General features: G+C 38.1%; 2 protein-coding genes across 6 annotated transcripts; one reads left to right on the top strand and one right to left on the bottom strand.

Annotated features, from left to right (window-relative positions):
• Positions 1-112: 112 nt before the first annotated feature.
• Positions 113-17,936, bottom strand: LOC115410203 (monocarboxylate transporter 7-like). Of its 4 annotated transcripts, none has more exons than XM_030121704.1 (7): positions 17,918-17,936; positions 6,702-6,953; positions 4,519-4,759; positions 3,746-3,889; positions 3,542-3,670; positions 1,850-2,812; positions 113-1,117 (listed from the first exon to the last, which is right to left on the bottom strand). In XM_030121704.1, exons 3-7 carry the CDS (start codon positions 4,754-4,756, stop codon positions 810-812), a joined length of 1,782 nt encoding a protein of 593 aa, XP_029977564.1. In that variant the 5' UTR covers positions 4,757-4,759; positions 6,702-6,953; positions 17,918-17,936; the 3' UTR covers positions 113-809. The 4 variants fall into 4 exon arrangements, with proteins under 4 accessions (XP_029977564.1, XP_029977563.1, XP_029977566.1 ...); XM_030121703.1 differs by lacking the exon at positions 17,918-17,936 and adding an exon at positions 11,371-11,507; XM_030121706.1 differs by lacking the exon at positions 6,702-6,953 and having other exon boundaries at positions 17,918-17,935.
• Positions 11,357-26,669, top strand: arsg (arylsulfatase G). 2 transcript variants are annotated; one of them, XM_030121708.1, is made up of 11 exons: positions 11,357-11,480; positions 14,985-15,210; positions 15,944-16,179; positions 17,545-17,659; positions 18,957-19,103; positions 22,331-22,533; positions 22,617-22,697; positions 22,812-22,920; positions 24,491-24,611; positions 24,693-24,783; positions 25,372-26,669. In XM_030121708.1, the coding sequence occupies exons 2-11, from the start codon at positions 14,990-14,992 to the stop codon at positions 25,650-25,652; spliced, it is 1,605 nt and encodes a 534-aa protein (XP_029977568.1). In that variant the 5' UTR covers positions 11,357-11,480; positions 14,985-14,989; the 3' UTR covers positions 25,653-26,669. The 2 variants fall into 2 exon arrangements, with proteins under 2 accessions (XP_029977568.1, XP_029977567.1); XM_030121707.1 differs by having other exon boundaries at positions 11,380-11,480; positions 14,970-15,210.
• Positions 26,670-26,844: the final 175 nt, after the last annotated feature.

Here is a 26,844-nt window from a genome sequence, read left to right as displayed (position 1 = left end):
AATTTGAATGGTTTGGTGGTTGAATTCATAGATGCTCTCATCATAGTGTATTAATACCTCTGGAGAAGGGAATAAAAATCCTGTATATGTGGAAAAATACGTTGTGGCAGGGTTGAAATTTATTGCAGTAAACCTTTATTTATAATTTAAGGGTTCAAGTCACTCAGTGGCTTTATTGTGGTTGAACTTCTTTATTACAAAAATAGCTTGATTCTGATATCACATATAACATAACAGTGCATTGTCAGTTTGTTTACAGGTTGATCAAAAATAAAAAAAAAATACTATTGACCTGAGTTTCATGGATCTTTTAACAGACATGTTACATAATTCGTGCGCTTTCTTGTTCTCGTCGCTACATTATTTCAGTTTTACATTAAGGCGCTGGTGATCAGGAAGGAGGTGATTGAATTAGTTTATGAAGTTTCAGCGCAGCAGCTTCTTTCTGGAATATTTCAAACCAAGGCTCCTCCATTAACAGCACATCACTGATGGTCCATTTGGAACAAGTCCTTTCCTTCACTTCCTACAACACTGACCTTTAGAGCAAGACTGTCTAAAACAGTATTTTAATGGTCATGACTCTTGGTAAAACACTGTTTAGTAATGTACGGTACAGTTATTACATACTGTATGTTAAGTGATGTAAAAATGTTTGAGGTTGGGCTCAGAGACTAGATCTACAACAGTAGATTATGAACATGTGATACAGATCTTCTTCAGTTGTATCCATCTCACTCTACCAGCAGTAGCTCATGACCCTTTCAACTAATATGGCTTGATCTTTGTTGACCCTGACCCATCGTCTCTCAAGCAAAACTTATAACCTCCTCTGCATTTCTAGTAGCCTCTCTCTGATTGTCATCTAAGTTCACATCTATTTTGGACAAATCCTCTGGACTGTCATTTCTTTTGTCCGCCATATGGTCTGTAGGTTGTTCCACAGAGTCGTCTGTCCTTTCATTTGTGTCTTCTGGACATTTAGAGTTCCTCTTATTACAGATTAACCCTCTCTTAGCCGGTCTGACCAAACCCAGGAACACGGCACTGAGGGCCATGCCGACAGCACAGGAATAGAACGCTGATCCATAGTTGTTAGTGACGTCCACCAACACACCTACGAAAAAAAGAGAGTTCAGAGAAATTTGAGGCAAGAGCAGAGGGTAGCTGCTTTGTGATGGTGATAAATTCTTTCCAAACACATCAAAACATCTGTTTTTGTAAAGATCCATAGTCACAATACATTTTATTTTCTGTGGCACTGACCAAAAAACTTGAATATTTTTTTTTATTTAACCAGATTGGTCCCATTGAGAGTCACATCATTACAATTTTACAAAAATAAATGTCAAATATAAAAAAACCTGGTATTGCTTGATACCTAGTGTCAATATGTAAGGAGTTAATCTCATCAATCAGTGCATTCAATGCTTATTAATGGATTTTACTTTATTTGTATTTATGATATGTTAAAAAACAGCTTTAATTTGTGATAAATAGGTTTGTTTCAGTGTTGTAAAAGTGAGTGTACAAAAATGCTAATAAGCTGAAAAATAACAAAGGTTTCTGCTGTCACATCCCCAGTAATTTAATTTTGATTAGAATAGGAAATTATTATAAAAATACAAACCAGTATTTAATTCAAAGTATCATAATAAGTATCTGTACTGGCCATTTCTGACCAATACCCACCCCCACGTACAGGAGGAAAAAAAATTCATCAGTGACAGCTTCAACTGTGTGAATTTCATTAGTAATATTTTTAAAACACATTTCAACATCCTTGAATATCCTCGAATCCTGAGAACACGGAATCTCAAGTACAGTAAAATTAAAAGATGTGTCTTACCACCAAGTGGGGGTCCGGCCAGCCCGGCAAAGCTGTGTATGAACACATACACACCAGCGGCCGAAGACATCCGCTCTATGCCTACTACATCATCTTCAGCCAGCATGGGGATGTGGGTACACGCCAGGGTTCCCATAAAGAACCCATACACAGCACAACACACAGCCAGCCCGTAGAACTCCTGGACCAACGTAAATCCCACCAGATCAACAGTCATCATAATTACACAACCCAGAAGCACAAGCAGCTTCCTCGTCATGAACTGCTTCCTTGTCAAGATCCAACCAATGGAGAATCTGCCCAAGATTTCAGCCACGGCCATTGTGGAGAGCATGTATGTGGCATGTTCCCGTTCCACACCTCGACTTACACTCAGTTCTATTATGTAGAGCGGAGGGGCAAAGAAGCCGAGCGTTGCAAAGAGTCCAAACAAAGAATATAGGATGAAGCTGTGTTCTCTGAGGATGGAGAAATCTATAAGTTTTTTTGCAGCTACATCTTCACTTTTTTGCATCACTTGATTCTCTACATCTTTATTGTTTCGCTCTTGTTTTTCAGATTCCTGTGCGTATGCATTACAGTTGTTCACTGATTTCTTCTCTTCTGTCTCTAAACCTGCATCCTTCTGCAGCAAAGTCCCCTCCTCAGAGGTGTTGTCCTTCAGAGACTGGACACCCGAGTCTCCAGTGCTCACAGAGTGTCTGGTTAGTTCATTGTCCTGACTGTAGGACGTATCTGCTTCAAATGAGGTTTTGTTTGTTCCACATGTGTCTACAGTCTTCTGTGGACTGAGAGCTTCCAGTTCATTTTTGGAGGATTCATCATTTTCTATCTCCTGGGTGGTTCTAGGTTTGATAATAATTGGTCTGAGAAGGGCGCCACAGATGACTATGGTTCCTTGCAAGGATCCTATCACTGCCATAGTATGCCGCCAGCCCATTTGGTCCCTCAGTGCAGAAAAGGCTGAAGGATAAAAGGAGTATTAATCAAGAGTCAACATTAGAGAAAAGTTGCAATGCTTTTTGTGTGTTGCAGGAATCAAAATCCAATTACTTTTTGTACTCGTGTTGAATAAATATGAGGCCAAATTAACATATGGCACTTTTTTCAGATAGATAGATAGATAGATAGATAGATAGATAGATAGATAGATGGATAGATAGATAGATAGATAGATAGATAGATAGATAGATAGATAGATAGATAGATAGATAGATAGATAGATAGATAGATAGATAGATAGATAGATAGATAGATAGATAGATAGATAGATAGATAGATAGATAATTATTTATATTTTTCTCCACCCAGTTACAAAAATCACTTTATTTCACTTCTGTTTTATTATAAACATTGCACTATTGCCATATCTGCTGCTGTTTGGTTCCATTATGCACTTTCTTACCTCATAACCATTACTGTATTGCACTAAAGCTTCTACTGTAAATATATTGACATGTAGACTTTATATTCTGCTATAGTTTATTCTTCATACCGTTTATTTATTCTTATTCTCTTTTTACCTCTTTTTTTTACTAAATGCATGACATTTAACAAGGTGAGAGAGAAACAGTATCTCAATTGTCTGTATGTTCTGTGCATCTAGTGAATTGACAATAAAGAATCTTTGAATCTTGAAAATGCACAGGCAATTGTGCAAAACATCAGTGGCAGCTGTTATTTCTCATTTACCTGGAGCCAGGGCAAACATGGCCAGGGACTCTCCAGTGGAAGCCACAGCTGTGACCAGAGACCGCCTGCGGTTGAAGTACTGGGATAAGATAGTGACAGTGGGCAGGAATGTCAGACAGTAGCCCAGCCCTGTACAAATAAGAATACGTCAGCTCTAGACATAGAAAAAAGTACAGTAATAAACATATGAAAGTGCTGCAATACCTGCAACTAGTCCGTAGGTGAAGTACATTTGATTAATGGAGGTGGTAAAGCTGGTGGCAATGGTACCCGTAGAAATAAGGAACCCACCAGTCATAACAACGAGTTGGAATCCAAAACGATTCGTCATTATAGAAGAGAGAGGACCTGGAGACACAAGTACTCATTAGTGTAAAATATAATGCAGTAATTCTAACAGTAATAACAGTACTCTACTATATTGTTACTTCAGTGTCTACTAGGGATGCAAATTATCGATTAATCCATTAGATGGTTGACCTTATTGATCGATTAAAGATTAATTGATAAGTGGGGATTTTCCTGAGAACCTGAATTTGTCTTTCAATAGGGTCTATGAGAATAAAAGCTAAATATTGTTTATATACTTCATGAAAAAAGCATGTCATGTTCCTTAATGATTGATTTATTGTACCATTGGATACAGTACTGGCTATGACATTTATGGAGTAGACCTAAATAAATTCCGCAGAGAAATTCAATAAAATAAATGGATCGGAAGAGGGGCAGTTTAGAAGAAATGGGCATTTCTGACTTTGCATCACTGATATGATGGAGCGAGATTTTAGCCGCGATGACCCCCCTTGCTGTTGACACCACAAATCCCACCATGGAAAAGTGCAATTAACTGACAATTAAAAATTTAATCGAGCAAATTATTATCAACAATTATGATAGCTGATTAATTGTTTACATCCCTAGTGTCTACTTTATTGGGTTTTGTAAGTTTGTGCTCATTAAAACACATCAACACTTACCATTGAAGGTCATGACAAATACACATATTGAAACAATCCAGGAGACTCGACTGTTGGTTTCCCCAAACTCCCCCATCAGGTCCTGGAGGAAAATGCCAAAGCTCTTGATGGTCCCATAAGTGAAGACCTCCACCAAGAAAAAGGCCACAGCCACCAGCCACCCCCAGCCTCCATCAGGGATCTCTGGATACACATTGGGTCCCAAGAAAGGTATTCGCAGTGGGCCACACGGTGCCATATCCTGTAGAAAGAAATTATAGAGATTAACACAGTGGCGGATATTTTTTTCCAAAATAAGGTCCCATGGGACTCAACTGGAAGGCCTTTAACTAATGTCAATAAAATGCAACAAACTTACAACATATAACTGCTCCTACTTTCTTTCGTGCATAAAATTATCTTTTCAATTGACAAATGCATGTGTAAATGGTGACACAATTCAAACAAGGAGCTAACATCAGAAACATTATGAATGGGTAGCAATGGCAAGAGGTCATCATTGATGTTGTTTGTCAATTTAAATGATAACTTAATGTTGCAAGGATAGTAAACTAACATCTAGTTTTGTGTGCCACAGCTCAATTGACTGCATTTCTTGTCATACATGGTGCACATCACCAACACCAAAATGACCATTACTTGGCATATTTCACCTGAGAGGGAGGCGAAAAAGCATTAAAAGAGATTAAAATCAGTATCAAGTCTGATCATGTTGAGCCTTCAGAGACGTGTTCAGTGATTCTGTGGAGAGAGAGTTGCAATGACATCATCTCCACAACTTTAGGGTGTGTAGTCTTTGTATTTCTATAGTTTCAGTCTGACCCCAGGCAGGCAAGGGGGATTTGGTCAAAGTTTTACAACAAACTACTGTCTTAATCTGTAAAATTATCTTTTAAAGTGTTAAACACCATATATGTAAATGATTACATAATTCAAAGGGGATTGCTATTTTACTTTGGAAAAAATATGAACAGCGGTCAATGGGGAGGGACAAATTGCGCCACTAATTCTATTTACATATTTTTACAGATAGTTCAACAGTTTTACAACAAATTACAACTACCTTAACGAGTAAAATGATCTGTTAAAGTGACAAACATAGACACTTCAGTGTGTTGTGTCTAGTGCACAAAGGATCATGGGAACTCAACTCCCAGCACTGGAAATCTACATCACCAGGTGCCTCAGGAAAGTGACCAGCACCTGCTTGAACTGCTGCTGTCAGAGAAACATTACAAAGCCCTTCACACCCACACAACCAGATTTAAGAACAGCTTTTTCCCATGAGCTGTGGCTGCTCTGAGTCAGGCCAAGGAACTCTCTGCCTAAGACACAACCCACCCCACCCACACTGCTATGTTTTTAAAGTACTTACCAGGATGATAATTTGTCACCCATGCTGTTATGTATAAAAAACACTATTTTGGATGCAAATCATCACCACACTACTATGTATATGATATATCAATACTGGATGCTAAACTTTGACCCATGCTGCTATATAAATAATGTATTTATACTGTAAACTAATTGCACTATTTTGTACATATTTCTACCCATAGCCATATTTTTGTAGTTTACAGTATTTTTCATTTTATATTTCTATCTATAACCACATTTACTACCCTTTGTTCCCTTCCATTTATTGGTATATTGTTAACAAAATCACATGACATTGCACTTTACTACTTGTGTATATCTATTGTATTGTATTGCATTCTATTCTAAATGATCCATAATTCAAAAAGGATTAAAAAATACTAGTCCCACTACAATTTTTTTCTCAAATTTAGGTCCCATGGGACACAACCAGAAGGACTGTGATTTCAGCTCTGTCTAGTGGCCTGTTTTTGGGGGTGGGGGGTAGCTGGGTAGCTGGGGGACATGCCCCCTTGCCCCCCTCCACACCCGCCCCTGCATGTGACAAAGCATCCCTGTACAACACAGGTATCCATCAGGTGTATAAATAAATCCAATTATTAACATTGACAAACTGTAACGTAAATGTAAATATAGTTTAACACACATGGGTTATTTATTATCTTAAACAAACAGCATGGTGAGTCAGTTACGAAACAGAAACGTTCATGTGACAACCATGTTCATTGGTCCACCAACCAGCAGCCCAGAGGAGTCCAGTGTATCCCTGTCCCTGACATAAGCTGAGACAAAGACTGACTCACTCTGCTGATACAGGTGTCAGCTGCTCCTCTTCTTAAATACAGATGAACGGTGGTGGGCCTGCTCCTGAGGATGTCTCCAGTCAGATAAATGAGGTGACCTCCCCACTCTAGGTGATGTTCAGGAGTTCACAGCCTCAGCCGTTAATAAAGTGAACCTATGCATCCTGAGCAGGCCTCTGTTTAATCTAGAAACAGTGACGGTGCTGTACCAAAGGCATGGAGGAAGAGGCAGCAGTGGCAGACGTCCAGCCCCTGTCAGCACAAGGATATACTTGGTCAATTATTAATACCCAGTAGATATTGGGACACTAGATCAGATTAGATGTTTAGTGTAACTATTGTGTAACTGCGTAAGTCACTACTCAGTAGAACATCATTTCGTTTTCATCATTCTGTCAAAGTAGTTCTTAGCTTTTAGGAATACATTCATGTTTGTCGAGCTTGGAGGGTCAAGAAATCAGTAGTATTAAAAATGATAAATGAGAGATGACATTCTAAATAAATGAATAAAAGAATCAATGAAACTGTAGTTACTTTGACCTGACTTAAATACAGTGTTGCCCATAAGGTTGGAATTACATATTTGTACCTCTTTTCATGAAACGATTGTGACAATGTGATTTATTCTTTATAAATAAAGTATAACTGGGACTCAGTATGTAATCATTGCACCTGGTAAAAGGTTATTTCTGATGTGTATAAATAAAAATAAAAAGAGGAATGTGTCTGAAAAGAAAATTATTCCAACTTTATAGGAAAAAGTGCATATAATAGGGGCAGTTAAGCCTTCTATTACATAACCAAAGAATCATTTGAGGTTTTTATAATTTCATAAATGGATGATGGTGATTGTACATTCTTAAAATAGAAATCTAAATCCAAAAACTGCTCTGTGGGTTCATGAATGAATTTCTAAAGCTTCACATTCCACTCGGATCATTATGTGCACTGAGAACATGAAAAAGTATGTGTGTGTAAAATAAAGTAGTATTTCTAATGTCTATTATCTCTGTTTACATGGTGAGGATGATCTAAAGATATAATTTAAGCCATTTGTTTCAAGTTTGTGGCTCATTTTAGAGAATATTTATCACAAAAATCATAGTGAAAGAAAAGTTACAGCATAACAGACACGATCTTCATATTGGATTTACATTGTGTACCTATATGTCACTATGTTTACAATAAGAAAGGTTTGCAGCAACAGTTTTGCCACTTTTTCTGTTCAACCTTATTAAAACCACATATTCATACTTTACATTCTGTACTTATTGCCTCATACTATGTCCCTGTGTTGTTATTCACAGTGCACTTTGTTTGACCATGTACTTAAGCGTCTTTCTAAGAGGGCTATTGTGAAATATTTTCCTCTGGTTCTCACAAAGAGGTAAGCTACATTGGTATGTTAATGTGTACACAAGTACAGAGTTTTACATTAAAAATGCTGGCGAAAAATTTCCTGTGTTATGTTTGTGCATTATTCTTTCCTGTTGAAAAAGACACATTACTATTTGTCTTAAACCCTTAAATGATCTGCTAGATTTTTTGGAACATATACAAAAATTATAAGTACGTAAATAAAGTGCAGAGCCATTGCAGTACTGCAGTATAATCATGTGTCAACATGCACACGACTCTAATATGTGGGTGAAGCCTCAGACAAAGGCCTGCACACAGTGAATGATCAGTGTACTAAAACATTAGAAGAACTATTTACTCCTATTTCACTTATTCAAGGCCACTATCTTTCACAGTATCAACTCACCGTGCTTTCCTATTTAAAGTTCTTGAAACAGAGATTCAATGGACGTTGTCTTGTTAAACCAGTTTTGAAGGTCAAGAATGAATGTAGAATGTAGACATAATATTCCACAACCTTCTCCAAATTTTAATGACACATTGTAAATTCAACACTCATATCTTACAGTAGTGTCACTCCATTTTTTGGAGACGAATGGGATGTATTTACTGCAATCGCAAAAACAAAACAAAACAAAACAAAAAACCTGACAGACAATAACAAAGAAAAGGATTAGTCCAAGAAAAATATTAATTGACTCCAAATATTATATTACCCATAAGCATCAACTGTTGTTGCCATAGAAAGGAGGCCTCAGGCTGTTTGTACAAAATAGAATTTGTAGTTTCACATTAATCTTTGTAAGAAGTGAGAATTTGTAACTCTGTGATTGGATGCTTGTTGCTGGAATGCATCCTGGGAGTTGTAGTCTAATGCAGGTTTTTAACCTTTTGTTGGAATTAACCCTCTCTTGGAACTTAAAACCCATCACAAAAACTCAAGTTAAGCTAGTCAGGTCCACACATTGGGAATGAAACAACTTATCCTAAAAATTAAAACTGATCATAAACCACTGTAATACTAAAGACAGAAGTGGTAGCCACAGTAGTAGTAATAGTATCCAACCTTCAACTGGGTTTTTCATGAGTCTCAAGACTGTATTTTAATGTACTTTCATGGACTTTCCTGTTTAAAGTTGTTGAAACAGAGAGTCTATAGACCTTTTGTTACTATTTTGTCAAAAACCATTTCGAAGGTTAAGAATGAACCTCAGTATGCAATATACATTCATATAGTCAAAATATTTCACAACCTGCACCAAGTTTTAATTCAAATATTAACTGACTCTAAATTTTATATTACCTACTCTATTGTTGTTGCAATGGAGAAGGGGTCTCAAACTGTTTATACAAGGTGCAATCTGTCAGCTTCAGATAATTTGATTTTTTTGTAACTGTGATTGGATGATTATTGCTGAAATGCATCATGGGAGTAGTAGTCTAATGCAGTTTTTTAACCTTTTGTTACTCTCTGTTGAAGCTAACCCTCACTTTGGAGCTTAAAACCCATCATAAACACTCAAGTAAAGGTAGTCAGGTCCACACATTGGGAATGAAACAACTTATCCCAGTCAGAAAAATTAAAACTGATCATAAACCACAGTAATACTAAAGATAGAAGTAGCACAGTAGCGGTAACAGTAGTAGTAATAACTGGGTTTTTCATGAGTTTAAAGACTGTATTTTAATGTGCTTTCATGTACTTTCCTGTTTAAAGTTGTTGAAACAGAGTCAAGTTTTATTACTATTTTGTCAAAACAATTTTGAAGGTTAAGAATGAACCTCAGTATGCAATGTACGTTCATGTATTCAAAATATTGCACAACCTGCACCAAGTTTTAATTAGAATATTAACTGTCCCTAAATTTTATATTACCTCGTCTAGGCCAGGCAAGGCAAGGTACGTTTATTTGTACAGCAATTTTCATGTACAAGACAATTCAAAGTGCCTTACATAAAACATAAAAGCATCACAGGAGAGGCATAAAAATACATTTACACTACTGTTGTTGCAATGGAGAACGGTTCTCAAACTGTTCATACAAAGTAGACTGTCAGCTTAAGATAGCTTAATTTTTTTTGTAACTCTGTGATTGGACGATTATTGCTGACATGCATCATGGGAGTAGTAGTCTAATGCAGTTTTTTTAGCCTTTTGTTACCCTCTGTTGAAGTTAACCCTCACTTTGGAGCTTAAAACCCATCATAAACACTCAAGTTAAGCTAGTCAGGTCCACACATTGGGAATGAAACAACTTATCCCAATCAGAAAAATTGAAACTGATTATAAATCACAGTAATACTCAAAACAGAAGTAGTAGCCACAGTAGTGGTAATAGTAGAAGTAATATCTGGGTTTTTCATGAATTTCAAGACTGTACTTTAGTGTACTTTCATGTACTTTACTGTTTAAAGTTGTAGAAACAGAGTCAAATTTTATTACTATTTTGTCAAAACAATTTCGAAGGTTAAGAATGAACCTCAGTATGCAATGTACGTTCATGTATTCAAAATATTGCAAAACCTGCACCGAGTTTTAATTAAAATATTAACTGACTCTAAATTTTATATTACTTACTCTATTGTTGTTGCAATGGAGAAGGGGTCTCAAACTGTTCATACAAAGTACAATCTGTCAGCTTCAGATTACTTGATATTTTTGTAACTGTGATTGGACGATTATTGCTGAAATGCATCATGGGAGTAGTAGTCTAATGCAGTTTTTTAACCTTTTGTTACCCTCTGTTGAAGTTAACCCTCTCTTTGGAGCTTAAAACCCATCATAAACACTTAAGTTAAGCTAGTCAAGTCCACACATTGGGAATGAAACAACTTATCCCAATCAGAAAAATTAAAATTGATCCCAAATAAACACTTGTACATTCCACTTGAGGCTGTAGCAGTAGTTGTAGTATTAGTAATAGTAGTAGTAATAGTACCCAACCCTCAGCTGGGTTTTTTTTATGACTCTCAAGGCTGTATTTTCTGTTTGACAGTACTTGGAGGTTTTTTTTTTAGTTGTTTCATTTAGAGGGGTGGGAGCAGGAGGGGTGACCGGGCAGATACTGACCGGAGCCATATGGTCCTGGACCGGCTGACGCAACGACCCCGGTGTGGCTCATGTGGTCGGTGGGTAATGTGACTGTAATTACATTTCTGTAAGTACTTCTGTAAGTACTTGTGTTGCGCCTCTTTGACTTCCATTACTCTATGTTTACCTCTAGACAAGAATCCGCCTAAATGTAGAGAAGTTTACAACCTGTACTCGAGTATCCAATGGTTCAAACCGGTGGAATAAATAGTCTCTCACCTGTATGAAGCTGCTCAGACAGATCTACACACAAATAGTCCCCGGATCGGCTGCTGTAATCCTACCGCCGAGCTGCGTCAACGAGTGACACGCATTCTCACGTGTATACGGTATGTTCATAAACACACACATATATATTTACACACACACACACACACACACACACACAGCAGGGCGCGTACACACACTCTGTCCTCCACAGACACGCATTCATAAACGGCTCCTCCCAGCCGGGCGAGGGGGATCTGGACTGGTCACAGCCAGTTCTCTGTACCCGTATCCGTCTGTGGATACCCTCACAGACCCCCCCCAACACACACACACACACACACACACACACACACACACACACACACACACACACACACCTCAGCCGTGGGGATTAGGTGGTAGAAACATACACCCAAACAAAACACAAAACTGGAGTAAAAGTATCTGAGTATGAAAGGATGAAGAAACAGTTACAGAAGTATGAAAATTTCCTAAGGGTATGAAGGAATATTATTATTATTATTATTATTATTATTATTATTATTATTATTATTATTATTATTATTATAGTGTTAGTACTTTAGTTTAGTATTAAATGAAAGAGAAAAAGAAAATCTGCACTCTCATGTCCATAAAATCTCAACATTCTGAATGAAAAGGAGCAGAACATAGAACAATCTTATATTTTCTGCCCATTTTTTAACAAAATACTCGTGCATTTACAGTTATGTCAAGCAGAATTGTCAAATAAAACCTCTTACAATACAATATAATACAATCATTACATTCAACACATTCCAGAAGTGACAAATTAATTTCCTGTTATTTCTTAATATATTGGATTTAATGGGAGTTTTTTAAAGACTCTATTTGATCTGATTTTTCATTTGACAGGATATGGAATGAAAAACTGCAAACTTAAATCTATCTAAAGCTGTCAGAACAATGTAAAGGAGTAAAAGGTACAGTTTTTGTCGCTGGAAAGTAGCAGAGAAGGACAAAGATGCCTGTAGTCTGCCTTTAAAGTGCTATACTATTGAAGTCAAATAGATGTATTTGTCTTTCACTGTATGTTTTAGACATAATGAAGGAATGGTTGAGAATCTATTGTTTAATATTCAGTACATTTGCTAAGTTGTTTTTACAGCACTCACAAGGGAATGCATATTTCTTTTTTTTTTTGTTGCGCAGTGACTGTGGATAAACAAGTTCAACTAGATATGCAGGTGTCAGGAGGAAGAATGACGCTATCGGAAATACTGTAGAATCATTGCAGTATGTGTTGACGTGTACTAACAAGCCTGACATCTAACTGCCATGTTTTGAGTTTTGCTGGAAAGCTCAGACACATTAATTTCATCAGCATATATGGCTGTTGTTTACTCTGTCACATGACCCCCCCCCAAAAAAAATCCCCACATATTACTACTGACATAACAAATTTGGCGCTTACTGTACATGATGCATGTGTTTAAGAAATGAATTCAGCAGCTGACAAGTCAAATACAAATTTCATTAGAAAGCCTGCACTCAGCTTCATTTCTTACAGTAGCACTACAGTAGGAAGTTCACTCATTATCTTATCACCAGCATAAAAACTAAAGTGAAGTCAGAAGGCCAACCACTCAACAGCTTATCTTCTACACTCATGTTGAACAGCAGAAATCAGATTAACACGACCATCATCAAACATTTGTGTTGTTGTGAGTGTTTTCAAAATTGCTTTTTCTTCTGTTCTTTATGTTTTTCTTCCCTGTGTGAGTGATTTACTGGGTGTGTATATTTATCTGTTTTGATGAAAACAAAGTTGCATAGGATTTTAAACTGATCAGCCATAAGATTCTTGACAGGCAAAGTGGTATTAATGTTGATTATCTTATGACAATGGGACCTGTCAGTGGGTGGATATATTAGGCAACAAGTGAACATTTAGCCCTCAAAGTTGATGTATTAGAAACAGCAAAATGGGCAAGAGTAGGGATCTGAGCGACTTTGACAAGGCAGAAATTGTGATGACCAAACCACTGGGTCAGAACATCTCCAGATTTTGTTGTTTATTGCCAGTGCAAAGTGGTTAGTACCTACCAAAAGTATGTCAAGAACAGCAACCGGATCTCAAACAATCAAGCATCTATGGGAGCAGAACATTATTACCACCTGTCTAATATTGTGTAGGTTCCCCTTTTTCCACAAAAACACCTCTGACCTGAGGCCTAGACTCCACCAGACCTCTGAAGGTGTGCTGTGGTATCTGCACTAAGACGTTAGCAGTAGATCCTTGAAGTCCTGGAAGTAGAGAGAGGTGGACCGAGAGGTGGACCTACATGGATCACATTTATTTATCCAACAGCTTCCCACAGATGATCAACTGGCCCTTCTCTGTGTTGTCTGCTGGTTGGCCGGGCCTTGGGATCCTCTTTGTTGGCCCCTGGTCCTTGGAGGGGTTGCGGCTGCATGGATGTGTTCATCACTGGGTGCACCTCAGTCTCTCTGTCTTGTTCTCTTCGCACTGGTGTGGTCACTCTGTCATGGTGGATTTGTGAGGACAGCTGATGTGGTGTGGATCTGTTGCTGGTGCTGTTTTTGTGCTGTCTTTTGTGGGATTCTTTTCATGTTTTCTTCTCTTGTATTTCTCGTTTGGCGTGTCTTATTTATCTTGTTTTATTGAAATTTCCTTTTTTTTTCTTCTTCTTCTTCTTTTCCCGCTGCCCAATTTGCTCGGTTCTTGTTTTGGTCATTGTTGCCATTGTGGTTATCACCATGGTTGCTGTTAGTGGTATTGTAAGTGTTCTCCTGTGGGGATCTTCGCCACTTTCTTCTCCACTTTTCTCCCCCCTCCGCTCTCTCCTTCTCTCCTCCCCCTTTTAGAACACATTTCACTGGAGAACCTAAACTGAACCACTTCCATGCAACCCCAGCAGTAGAATGCTTCTGTGTTTGGTTCCCTCTCCTCACACCCACACCCACCCACACACACGCACACACACACACACACACCAATGTAAAATAATGAATATGTAATCAGTGTCTGTTTTTGTCTTGTCTGGCTTGTCCCACTGTCTTGTCTCGTCCTGTCTCTGTACACTTGGGGCTATGTGAGCTCTTCCTCTTTGTATATGTATACAAGCATGGAATGAATGAACATGTGACTATGAAGTTGGAGATTGTTACTTAAACACGAGCTGTAATTAAAAATAAAGTTGTCCTCCGAAGAGGGGTGGTTTAGGATAAGGCAGGTTTAGGAAAAAAAAAAAAAAAAGATACTCAACTGGCCTGAAATTGAGATGTCCTTCCCTAATTTTTGGTTGGTACTAACCACTGCAGACCAGGAGCACACAACAAGACCTGCAGTTGTGGAGATGCTCTGACCCAGTCCTCACAGATGCAATATGGTTTTGGTCAAAGTGATGCTGTCCCTTATGTTGTTCATTTCGGTGCTTCCAACACATTAGCTTCAAGGACTAAATATTCACTTGCTGCCTAATATATCCAACCCACTGAAAGGTCCCACTGTAGTGAAATGACGGATATTATGACCACTGCTCCTGTCAGTGGTCATAATATTATGGCTGATTGGTGCATGTGTTTGTGTGAAGATCTTAATAAAGCCTATCTTTTTGCAGACAAAATGGCTGGGGTTTTTTCCACATTGCTTCTGTCGGGGATGCTACTGTGTGGCGTCCTGCTGCACATAGTATCCCATCATGCTGGTACATCCACTAAGAAGCCAAATTTCATCATCATCCTGGCCGATGATATTGGTTGGGGTGATCTGGATGTTAATCTGCCTGAAGAGAGAGCGAACAATAACACACCTCATCTTAACCTGATGGCCCAGCAAGGAATGAGGTCGTTCAGTTGTTTATTCACTTTATGCTTGATGCACAGAAGCTCTTAGGCAGCCTTTAGGTTTGTGGTTTTTGCAGGGTTATAAGTGACATGTGTTTTTATTTCTAACAGGAAATATACAGGAAATATGTGTGCAGTATTGAAATACACTCAAAAAAAACCCTCACTGGATAACCTTAGGTTCTATTACACACCTTCAGAATGTCCCAGAGGCTTTCATAGTCTTTGATCCTTTTCTGTGCTCATAGGATCCAATGTAGCTTCTATAATATTCAGATTGTTTTCCTGAAATACATGACAACACATATGTATTTGTCAGTCTTTGTAGTAATATATGCCACTGGAATAGACGTAAAATATGTCAACAGTATCAACAACAAAAACGTATTTCAGAAAAAATATGAACGTTGTTGAAGCTGCTGTAGTCCTGATTTGTGTGTGTGTGTGTGTGTGTGTGTGTGTGAGTGAGTGTTTCAGTACATATCTCCTTATTTCTTCTAAGAAATAAAAACTCATGCCCATCACAACCCTACAAAAACAACAAAGCTTAAAGCTGTGTAAGACCTTTGCAGTGTTTCCTCTAACCTCTATGTGTGCACTAATAGTAAGATGTTGGTGTTTGATTCAGTCTTGTTAAGTATGACTAAGTATGGCTATTCTGTGTATTTTTCTGTGACATTCACTTGCAGTTACCAACAAGCTAAATAGTTATTTACCCTTAAACTTTTCCTAGATTCACAGACTTTCACTCTGCAGCCTCAACCTGCTCCCCATCCCGTGCTGCCCTCCTGACAGGACGTTATGGCCTAAGGAACGGGGTCACTCATAACTTTGCTGTAGACTCAGTAGCTGGTCTACCTCTGTCTGAGGTCACATTGCCCCAGCTGCTACAGAAAGCTGGATATTACACGGCCATGATCGGGAAGTGGCATCTCGGTCATACAGGCCCCTACAGCCCAACTAATAGAGGTTAGTGGGAGTCAGAGTTGGGTGGGTTTTGATACCCTAGAAAACATGCTACTGCTAGTCTAGTGAGATTCTACAGGGTGTCCCATAAGTCTCCATACATAGGAAAAATAAACGTTTCTTGACATAAACCATTTTTATTTATATAATATGCTCTATATGACTGCCATTTTGTCGGGAACACATTTCAATGCCTGTCCTCCACTGCTGAAGAACTATAAAGAAGAAATATAAAGAAATACATGTCAGAACCATATGTATTATGTCTCCTATGTATGGAGACTTATGGGACACCCTGTATATATCATTTTTGAACATTGTTCCCAAACTTTTTTAGCTGAGACCAAATAAAGAGTTTTGGTTTCTCCCTGAGACCAAAACCTATGAAATATATTTTGAATTGCCATAATATGTACATTTTTGTTGATTCGTCCGTCAGTAAAAAATGTTAACTAATTCACTTTGCTGTCTAATCAGTGGGCTGAACAATGGTGATAAAGGTTACGGCCACTATTGTGTCTAAAACTGACAAGGAATGTTAGTTAGCTAATAACAGCATGCATTTTTATGTATGTGTCATGAAAATAGTGGCAAAACTCACTAATGTAACCTGATCTATCTTTTGGGAACCACAATGACAATTAATTTAAGACATTTGGAAGCTTTTCACAAGCAAAAATCATTAGAGCTGTTCAGTTGACATTAAAATTTGCAGCTGAGATAAGACTTGTCATTTGGTTGTAACACATATATTATAGTGTTGTTCCGTATTTTAGTCTGAGTTGGACCCTGAGTTTTGAGCAAGTTTACAAGACTATAGATAAATAAAAATTTAAGACTAAAATAATATTTGTTACATCTGTTGCACTTTACACACAAAAGGATAAACAATTTTCATAAATAAAAATGAGAAAACTGTAGCAAAATGGCAGCAGAGCGTTTCTTTCAGTGCAGGGTTATGGCTTGAGGATGTGAATGAGTCCATCGGCCTCGCTACAGGGACCAGATTAAACAGGGTCAGTGTCACAAACTCCCTGCTGCTGTGTCTGCTCAGATGACACACTTACCCCAAACTGATGGCCCACAGCTGACTCAACACCCCCCCCCCCGCCACACACAGACACACACTCACACACGCACACACACACACACACACTTACACATACACACACACACACACACACACACATACCTTCAGCCCACTGAATGTATGCTCACTGTACCTTAACTGAACTACTCTGAGCCTGTGAATCTTATAACGTGTGTACGTTTAAGGGTAGGATATAAACAGGCCTTGTGTGCAGACAATTTTGTGTTTCTTATAGGATTGATATTGTGATCTTATGAGATATGTTTTTGTTTTGACAGGGTTTGATTATTACTTAGGTATTCCTTACAGTAATGATATGGGCTGCACTGATCGGCCTGGATTTAACCTCCCTGAGTGCCTCCCGTGTAACTCACCTGGACCACAAGTAATAAGGTGTGACTCTGCACTCCTACTTGAACAAATAAGGAACTCTAAGGCCAGTGTAAAAGTATCTCTACCCTCTTAGGCCCCGTTCAGACTTGCTTTAGAATGCATCTCCAGTGATCAGTCGAATCCCACTTCCCTCCTGTATATATAAGTAAATAAGCTTCTCTATAGTCTAAAGTGTAGCACACATTGCATTTCAGTGTATCTTTGAAAGCTTTTCAGATTTTTTTTTTAGTTGTATTCGCTAAGATAAGCTTGACTTACACAGTGGATGTCAGCTGAGTAGGTAGTCCTTCTTCTGTCCCAGAATGCATCATGTTCATACAATGCCTGATGTGACCACTTCCAAATGTGTCCTAAGTGAAGAGATCTGAGTACATCCTCATTACATCCCAGGTGTGTTCACTGCTGGCATTAGAGCTGTCCATGTGTGAGTGGATCACTTTAGACACATGTTAATGCCAGGTCTGAACAAAACCTTGGAAACTTCATGTATTATGCAGTGACACTGAGAACACATCAGTGCTCCACAGGAACATGCACCTCTACACAGTTTTACTTTAAGAAATCTAGATGTAAATCTATACAGTATGAAATATATGAAATCGTTTATTATACTTTAAGTGCGCTAACATTAATTTAAATTGATTATACTTACTATCGTCTGAATTTATGTTGTTATACTAGAAGCTTATATACTTTTTACAACATCATAAGTGCATGAAAAGTATCTGCAACACTGAAAGGCAAGTGTGGAAAACTTGGATGAGAGTACTCGTGTTCTTTGGATTAATGGTTTACCAAACACCAATAAACTCAGCAGTTCTATTTATTCTGAGCTCTTTCTGCAGATATTCATTCCATGGAAGCTCCTGTTGCACAAATAATTAGACACAAACATATCCTTGTATTAACCCATGACCCATATTTGGCCAATTATTGATCTTTAAAGTTCATTTGGGATTAAACTTTTTGTGCCACCCGCTCTGATCAGAGTCTGTGAAGCAAGAGGTGAAATCAGAGCAAAAAAACACCAGTTTGGGAATACAGACCTTTCTGCTACATCTTCTCCTCTGGATCCAAAACAAAAGACTAAATATAAGTAGTAATGACATGACATCATTTCATACTGCTATTGAAAAGAAAAAGATATTTGTAAAATTTTTGTCCAACAGGTCCAATGAAGTACACCTTTAAAGGTCCAGTGTGTAAGATTTAGTGGAATTTAGGAGGATGCAATGATGTAGCGCAACAACACATTTCTAATATTATGTTACCATCCTGCATTGTTGTCATGCCACAGACTCCAGAGGGATGTACATGGAGGCTGTTACTCCAAAGTGGGCCTTCCTCTGATTGAAAACAGCAGCATTGTGGCACAGCCCCTCGACCTGTGGACACTGACAGAAAGATACAAATCTGCAGCACTGAGGATTATCCACAACGCAAGGTACACCGTGTTTTACAACCACAGGATGTAACTTTACCAGGCCTTTACCTTATGAAGGTGTCCACTGGGACTACAATACGTACTGACTGCACTTTTGGTTCAGATCTTGAGAGCTTTAAAAATGTCCCTCAATGAAGTGAAAATGCCATAGTCAACATTTTTGGATGAGCAGTAGGAAGGTCATGAACTCTGCAGCTTTTACATAAACAACTCTGGATGGATCTAGATAGAGCAGCTGTTTATGTAGTGAAGCATTTGTCAGTGTAATAAGTCAATACAGACTGTAAGTCAATAACACAGTGTTAGCTCATAAAAAAGGCACTACGAAGTTGGGTTTAGCCTCCTAGAAAATCAGTTTAAGAGTAGTTTAAGAGTTTAACTTAATATGTATTTTAACCAAATTTAACATCTATGAATTTCATAGGCCAGGCAGAAGACTCACCTCAAGTTTATAGTTTAGTAATGTATATTTGTTATTTACAAATGACAATGAAAACATACATGAAGGTTGTAACAATAAGCCAACTATGCCTACTCAGACACCCCACCTCTCCAACTGAAGCCTGTTTGTTACCATGACAGTTATATTAATAACCTACTAATAAATATATATACAATGGCAAAGGTAAAGCTGGGTTTAGTTCATCCAGTACAGCTCAGAGCTTCCACAAATTTAGACTTTTTTAGATCCAGGTAAAAATATGGGCTTATACTTGAACAACACCATTCATAACTCATTCTTATTTTACTGAAGGATTTATTGGTGTGAAATCCTGGAGTGCTGCACCTTCTCATTCTTACTATTATGTTTTTAATTTTATGTGTCCTGTATATTTCTCAATAATTATTTTATCATTTAATTTGTCTTTATTTTCCTCTGGATGCTCCATTTATATGTTTATGAAATGTACATAAAGGAAAGTATGGGGTAAATGAAGCCTTGAAAGACTCTTGGTTGACTTTATAAAACACCTACAGTCTAAACAACCGGAATAACAGAAACTAAAACAAGCAACCAGAGATAGAGGAACAGCTGGTCTGCACGGTTGTTATTCAGGCAGTGATTTCCTCTTTTGTGAAGAGGTTAAGGCAGACTTTCACGTGACGTCTTGTCACAAGATGCAATACTGTGCTTATATGTAATATTTTTACCTCTCTACTATGCCATCAGAGAGCCATTTCCAAAGTAAAACCCTAGAGGACTTTTCAAAGCCACCAAACTCATTTAACAAAAACAGCAATTTTACCTCTCACAACACTGGAGTTAGTGGTTAACTGTTCTCTCTGTTTGAATTTAATTTTAAAAATACTTTTTTGTCTCTGGAGGCAATTTAAAGTTATGTATAAGCAGCATGACATGATAACAACAAACTGTTATACAACAAAAATAACTGAATTGTCCACAGAGGATGTAAGCATGTGACTGTAGGAATAAAGTGGGTAAAGTGGACGAAGTGCAGACAGGATGAAATGTAAACAGAAGTTGTGTATTACAGGAAGTTGAATATTTACATTGTTATGACAGAGGAAATAGTGAATACATAGAATAAATAAATAATAAATAATAACAGAAGTAGTCATCAGTGTTGGGGAGACTTAAACTACATGTAGTTGAACTACATAGTTAAACTACATTTTGCTGTAACTCACTAGTAGTTAAACTGCATTCATATTTTCTGCCTTTTTGGATAATTTTTTTGTAGTTTAATTACTCTGCAAATTCCAATTTTGGGCAACAACATAAAATTAAGGGGGTTTTTAGATTAATTTTTTGTTTTATAAATTGTAGTTCACCATTGAACATAAGGCGGTCCCTTTTTCTTTCATCCTGAATTGCTTTGAAGGCATGATCATGTCATGACATGACAGCCAATGCTGCCTCTGATTGGCTCGCCCTGGCAGCACTCGAATGCTTCGCAGATCTGCAATCATTACTGATGTCATGTGGTCGTCACCACCATGGTCAACCCTCCCACCAGCGCCACCACCAATAGCGACATGCTGCCCCAACAATGGCTATATTTTGTTTCATATACACCATATGTACATTCTCAATTTAATGCTGAAAATAAGAAGTAGTTGCTAAAACTACTTTTTCTAGCCATAGTTTTACAAACTCCATTTCTCCAGGGGTAGAAATGTAGTTTGTTTAAACTACTGCCATGCCCAACAACTTGTAGTTTTACAAGCTACACTTGCAAAGTAGCTTCCCCAACATTGGTAGACATGTATTCCAAAGTTGTACTAGTCGAGGCTAGGCAAGGCAGATTTATTTGTGTAGCACAGTTCATACACAGCGCAATTCACAGTGCTTTAAAAAAAAAATGGAAAAGAGACAGGTTAAAAACACACAATTACAATTAAAACATAATCAATAAAACATAAACAATAATCAATTAAAACAAAGTTAAAGAGAAGAGGTCAGATAGAACCCTTTCAGTTCTATGCACAGTTGAACAGAGCCGTTTTCAGCCTGGACTTAAACATTGTCAGAGTAGAGGTCTGTCTCACATCATCAGGAAGACTGTTCCAGAGTTTAGTTGCATAGAACTGAAACGCAGCTTCACTGTGTTTAGTCCTGACTCTGGGCACCAGCAAAAGACCTGTTCCTGAGGTTCTCAGGGTCCAAGATGGTTCATATGGGACCAACATGTCAGAGATGTACTTTGGTGCTAGACCATGGAGAGACTTCTACACCAGCAGAGCTGTTTTAAAGTCTATTCTTTGAGTGACAGGAAGCCAGTGCAGAGATCTGAGCACAGGACTGATATGGTCATACTTCCTGTTTCTAGTTAGGACCCGAGCAGCAGTGTTCTGGATGTACTACAGCTGTCTTACAGCTCGTTTAAAGAATACTAATGTGTTTAATACACAAAAGTCACATAATAACACAATGAAAACTTAATGGATCAACACACTGGACAAGCAACTCTCATGTTCAGGTAAAATGGTGGTTTTTGCCGAATGTGTCTGGTGGCTTTGGAGAGAATGATGTAATGGTTTTAGTTTCTTCAGAATGGACTGTCTGAGAAAACACAGTAAAGTGATGAAAATATTCTAAATACAGCACACTGGTAACTTTTAGATAGACCTTTTTATTTGATGGTGGGTCCTTGTCCACAGTAATACATTGCTTTGCTTTTGAGGCTGTGTCAGGTAATTCACCATCTCTAGATAAGTATCTCTTACATCTTCACCTCAAACTGACCTTTCAATTGTCTTCACAGGGACCAGGGGCAGCCCTACCTGCTCTATATAGCTTTGGCCCACATGCATGTTCCCCTGTCTCCACTGGTCGCTCCTGATACCCCATCCACTTCTCAAAACACAGACGATGGCAGAGTGTACGCAGCTACTTTGCAAGAGATGGACAGCCTGGTGGGGGCGGTAAAGAGCGCCTCTGACTCTGACACCCTGATCTGGTTCACAGGTCAGTCGGCTGAATGGACTGTGACTGCTCAACCACAGGGTCTGTCTCACCATTCACCTGTAAAGTGTCTGTGTCATGTTTAGGTGACAATGGCCCCTGGGAACAGAAATGCCAGTTTGCAGGTAGTGTGGGGCCTTTCCAAGGAAAGTGGCAGATCAGCAGAGGTATAAGAATACTGTACAAACATCTCAGCTGAAAAAACAGCTTAGTTGTAAACTATTGGGTGGTAGTTTCTATATTTCTTCTCCCATGTTCCATATTCATCTGTTGTGTGTCAGGTGGAGGATCAGCAAAGAGGACCACTTGGGAAGGAGGTCACAGGGTGCCAACATTGGCCTACTGGCCTGGTAGAATACCTGCAAACACCACCAGCACCGCCTTGCTTAGGTACTCCCATTTGCTCAGACATTTAATCTTTCAGAAACTTTGGCAAATCCTTTGTTTATGAATATCACTAGTATGATTCAGTATTAAAGGTCCAGTGTGTAAGGTTTATGGCAATGTGGGAAAATCTAATTGCAGTCATGAAATATAATATTCACAGTTATGTAAAACATAAATTTTTACATTTTGTTATCTTAAAGTAAGCCATTTATATCTCCAAATGGAGCAGGTGCCATTCATGTAGGCCTCTTTGCCCCACCATATTTCTCCATTAGCTCCAAATGAGCTTCCTTGTTTTTCCATTGTACAGTTGGTGGAACACAGCATTAAGTTGAATTCCCACCAAATACTGTTTGAGTGGATAAAAGTTAAACCTACAAAAGACAAAATCAGGGACAAAAACTACAAGAATACACACACCTTCCATTTACAGCTCTGTCCTCTTGATCCAGTGATGCTAAAACTATAAAGCACTGCTGTTTTAATATCTCCTTAACTAAAATACCTACAAAAGACAAGCACTGACTCTATCCAGATATCAGTGTTTTTGGCAACAGTGTATGTGTGCATTATAATCTGCAGCCAGCAACTCATACACAAACCCTTTATCTGTATAGACTCACCATTGACAGTACATAAGAAATGGACAGAGCCATTTCATCACCCGTTGTGTTTTGCATCGTCCTTTTGAAGCCAGGGGTTTGTATTTTTGCTGATGCCATATTGGCTTGTTAGAGCCAGAAGTGACTATATTTGGACAAGGGTGGGGTTAGTGGAGTGCAAGCTAGCTCACTGATATGGCAAAACTGTAAACTTCATTGAACATTATTTGATGTTTCTTAGTTATTAACCATAACAGCTCTTTATCAGCAAAAAAATGTGTTTCCTGACACAGCAGATGTAAAAGTCATGTATTGCTCCTGAATTCTTATTGATGGAGCAGTAATTACAGATAAATACTTAATATTTGACCTAGAAGTTCAGTATATGTCTATGGGACCTGGGCCAGCATGTAGTGGCCATCGACGTTATGGCACTTTAAAAATTGTCTTCACTTTGGAGATGTAGTCCTCGCCCCTTGGGATTCACCCATGTTTACCAAAGCACACAACTGGCTCATGAGGTATACAGTCGTGGAAAAATTGATTAGACCTTTAAAAGTAATCAAAAACAATGGTTATGCAATCGAGTACTAACTCCTGTGTGTATCATGTGACTAAAACAGACAGAAAAGAAAACATGGAATGCCTAAAAGCACTGTTTTTGGCAGTACAATGCCATAATTATTGATGTAAGAACTTAAGTGATTTTGGTTATTATCAAGAAAACATGGAAAATGGATAGATATCAGCTCCTAAATTAAACTCTTATGAGTTATTTTTCTTGTTATCATTATATTTGTCTAAACAAATGTACCTGTAGTTGTACCAGGCATTAAAATGAACAAGAAATTGAAGAAAACAAAGTTGGTTTAATAATTTTTCCTGCGACTGTATTTGCTTAGAAATGCAGTATGTGTTTTCTTTGAGTGTTCCAAATGCAAACACATTCTCTTCTTTTTGTTCTTTCACAGTGGTATGGATATATTACCAACCCTGCTATCCCTGGCAGGGGTAACACCCCCCTCAGACCGACGTTACGATGGCATCGATGCCACAGATATCCTCCTGCATGGTGAACAAACGGGTCATGAGGTACAAATTCTACTGAAAATCCACTGTCCCTTTGAATGACAGTTCAATTGCAGTCATTAGCATTACATTTGTTTCCTGCAGTTCCTCTTCCACCCTAACAGTGGTGCAGCAGGGAAGTTTGGGGATCTACAGACTGTTCGAAATGGGAAGTATAAAGCTTTCTATATGACAGGTAAGGATTGTTACATGTCTAGAAATCAAAATTCAATCACTGTGTGTTGCAATAACACTGAGATGTAATGTTTATACTGTTTTTAGAAAGGTTTGTCAGAAGAATCTTTGTTGTAGAGATGATGTGTTTAATGTCATACAGTAATGTTAACAGTGGTTTGTTATTCCCTGCTATCATACTGGATTATACAAGTTCTTATGTCAACATGGGCGCATCAGCCTGTTTTTCTGTCGATGGATTTAACACAAAATGATATATATAGTACCAGGTTTATTCCCACAATGAAGCATATCATATTGATTCTTTAACAAAACAGTAAAACTACATATTATTGCTAAAACCTTCCTGAAACCACAGGTAAATGTTTTAGACCAAATATGTGCTGTTTTAAGCATTAATTTCTGTTTACTTTATATAAAAATGGAAATGTACATAAATATATTTTCATATAGTATACACCAACTATATTTAGAGTTGTTTATGTCGTTTAAAGTAACTTTGAAAAAAAAAACCAGTGTGGGCAAAACCTGGTATAAATGTGAACACAGGCTAACACAAACTGACACACCTGTCCCTCCTCCCATGCAGGTGCAGCTGAGGCATGTGGTGGTGCAACAGGAAGTCAGCAGCTCCATGACCCACCTTTGATTTTTGATCTGGAAAGGGATGAGGCCGAGGAAAGGCCCCTGGATTTTGAGAAACCTGAATACAAGGCGGTGGCTGATCGGATCGCCCGCAGGAGAGAGGAGCTATTATGGGATATTGCCACTGATACGTCTGTGTCCACAGCAGACTACACCACAGACAAATCAGCAGCACCCTGCTGTGACCCCACACAGGCTGTTTGTCGCTGCCACCTGCTGCGCTAACGGAGGGAAGAAGCACATACAAACACTCACACAATAGACAGAGAGATGTCAGCAAACACATGTAGACACAAATATCTCTTCTGGATGTGCACAGCTGTTTGTTTATAGAATGTGTTGTTTGGGAGGCTCAAAGTCCAGATGGGGCAGGAGACGTGCAAACAGGCAGGAACACGGAAAGGTTAGAGAGGTCAAAGGGAGGAAAAACTCTACAAGGTCAGTAATTTGGCAACAGCATTATTCAGGAGGCTTTGACAGCTGCAAAAATGTGCTTTTATCAGTGTTGTCAACCTTTATATATCCACCAGATCTGTCACAATATATTTTAAACATTCAGGAGGCAAAAATCAGGGGAAAAAAAACTCTTTTCTCTCTGTTCATATCAAAAGACTAAATATAAAGACAGATGACCAGACACATTCATGCAACTATGGAAAAATAAAGACATAATATCAAATTTATGGGAACTGCCGTGTTGGTTCTGTGATCAGCTATGGAGAAGAGTAGTCTCATTGGACTCTCAACATTAGTAATTAAAGCTGTGGATCACATACACCCCTCTAAATAAACCCGTTAATAGCCATCGAAGCCAATATGTTATACAGGCTGTAAATGAATGAATGTACAAAAGCCAGATTTCCTCTCAGACCACTTGCATTACAATATGCTGGAAGGTAATTATGGAATTTTTATGCAGTAATACAAAAAAAGAGGCAGTGTTAAGAGTTTGGGTTGTAATTATTTCAGCCATTGTTAGACTAGTTTAGGTTGTGTTTTAGCTAAATGCAGAGAAACACAAAATAGAAAATATCAAGTGAAGTCTTATGCATCCATATTTGTCTCATACAGCTTAATTAAATAAATGTTACATTTAAGGACCAAAAACAACCCTCTGATGCTTTATTTTTCATCACTGGCTATGACATGAAAAAATATTACTTAGACAACTATGTTATGCATTTTGCTTAACATATACAGGGTGGGGAAGCAAAATTTACAATATTTTGAGGCAGGGATTGAAAGACAGTGTATGACCAATTAGTTTATTGAAAGTCATGAGAATTTATTTGCCACAAGAAAATTTACATAATAGAAAATGTTTTTATTCTATGTGTCGTCCTTCTTTCTCAATAACTGCCTTCACACGCTTCCTGAAACTTGCGCAAGTGTTCCTCAAATATTCGGGTGACAACTT

Source organism: Sphaeramia orbicularis, chromosome 19 (genome assembly GCF_902148855.1).
Source record: "Sphaeramia orbicularis chromosome 19, fSphaOr1.1, whole genome shotgun sequence".
NCBI classification, from domain to species: Eukaryota; Metazoa; Chordata; class Actinopteri; order Kurtiformes; family Apogonidae; genus Sphaeramia; species Sphaeramia orbicularis.
The sequence above is the reverse complement of the archived record's forward strand: the minus strand, read 5'-3'. Positions and strand labels throughout refer to the sequence as shown.

What these genes read in the sequence shown, in the direction of transcription:
- LOC115410203 (XM_030121704.1), bottom strand. Translation starts at nt 4,756, where the DNA reads ATGGCACCGTGTGGCCCACTGCGAATACCTTTCTTGGGACCCAATGTG. An exon ending in CATGTTTGCCCTGGCTCCAG is followed by an intron (nt 2,813 to 3,541) that starts GTAAATGAGAAA and finishes TTTATCCTTCAG; the next exon opens with CCTTTTCTGCACTGAGGGAC. An exon ending in GGCCGGACCCCCACTTGGTG is followed by an intron (nt 1,118 to 1,849) that starts GTAAGACACATC and finishes TTTTTTTCGTAG; the next exon opens with GTGTGTTGGTGGACGTCACT.
- arsg (XM_030121708.1), top strand. Translation starts at nt 14,990, where the DNA reads ATGGCTGGGGTTTTTTCCACATTGCTTCTGTCGGGGATGCTACTGTGT. An exon ending in AGGATTATCCACAACGCAAG is followed by an intron (nt 19,104 to 22,330) that starts GTACACCGTGTT and finishes TTGTCTTCACAG; the next exon opens with GGACCAGGGGCAGCCCTACC. An exon ending in TAAAGCTTTCTATATGACAG is followed by an intron (nt 24,784 to 25,371) that starts GTAAGGATTGTT and finishes CCTCCCATGCAG; the next exon opens with GTGCAGCTGAGGCATGTGGT.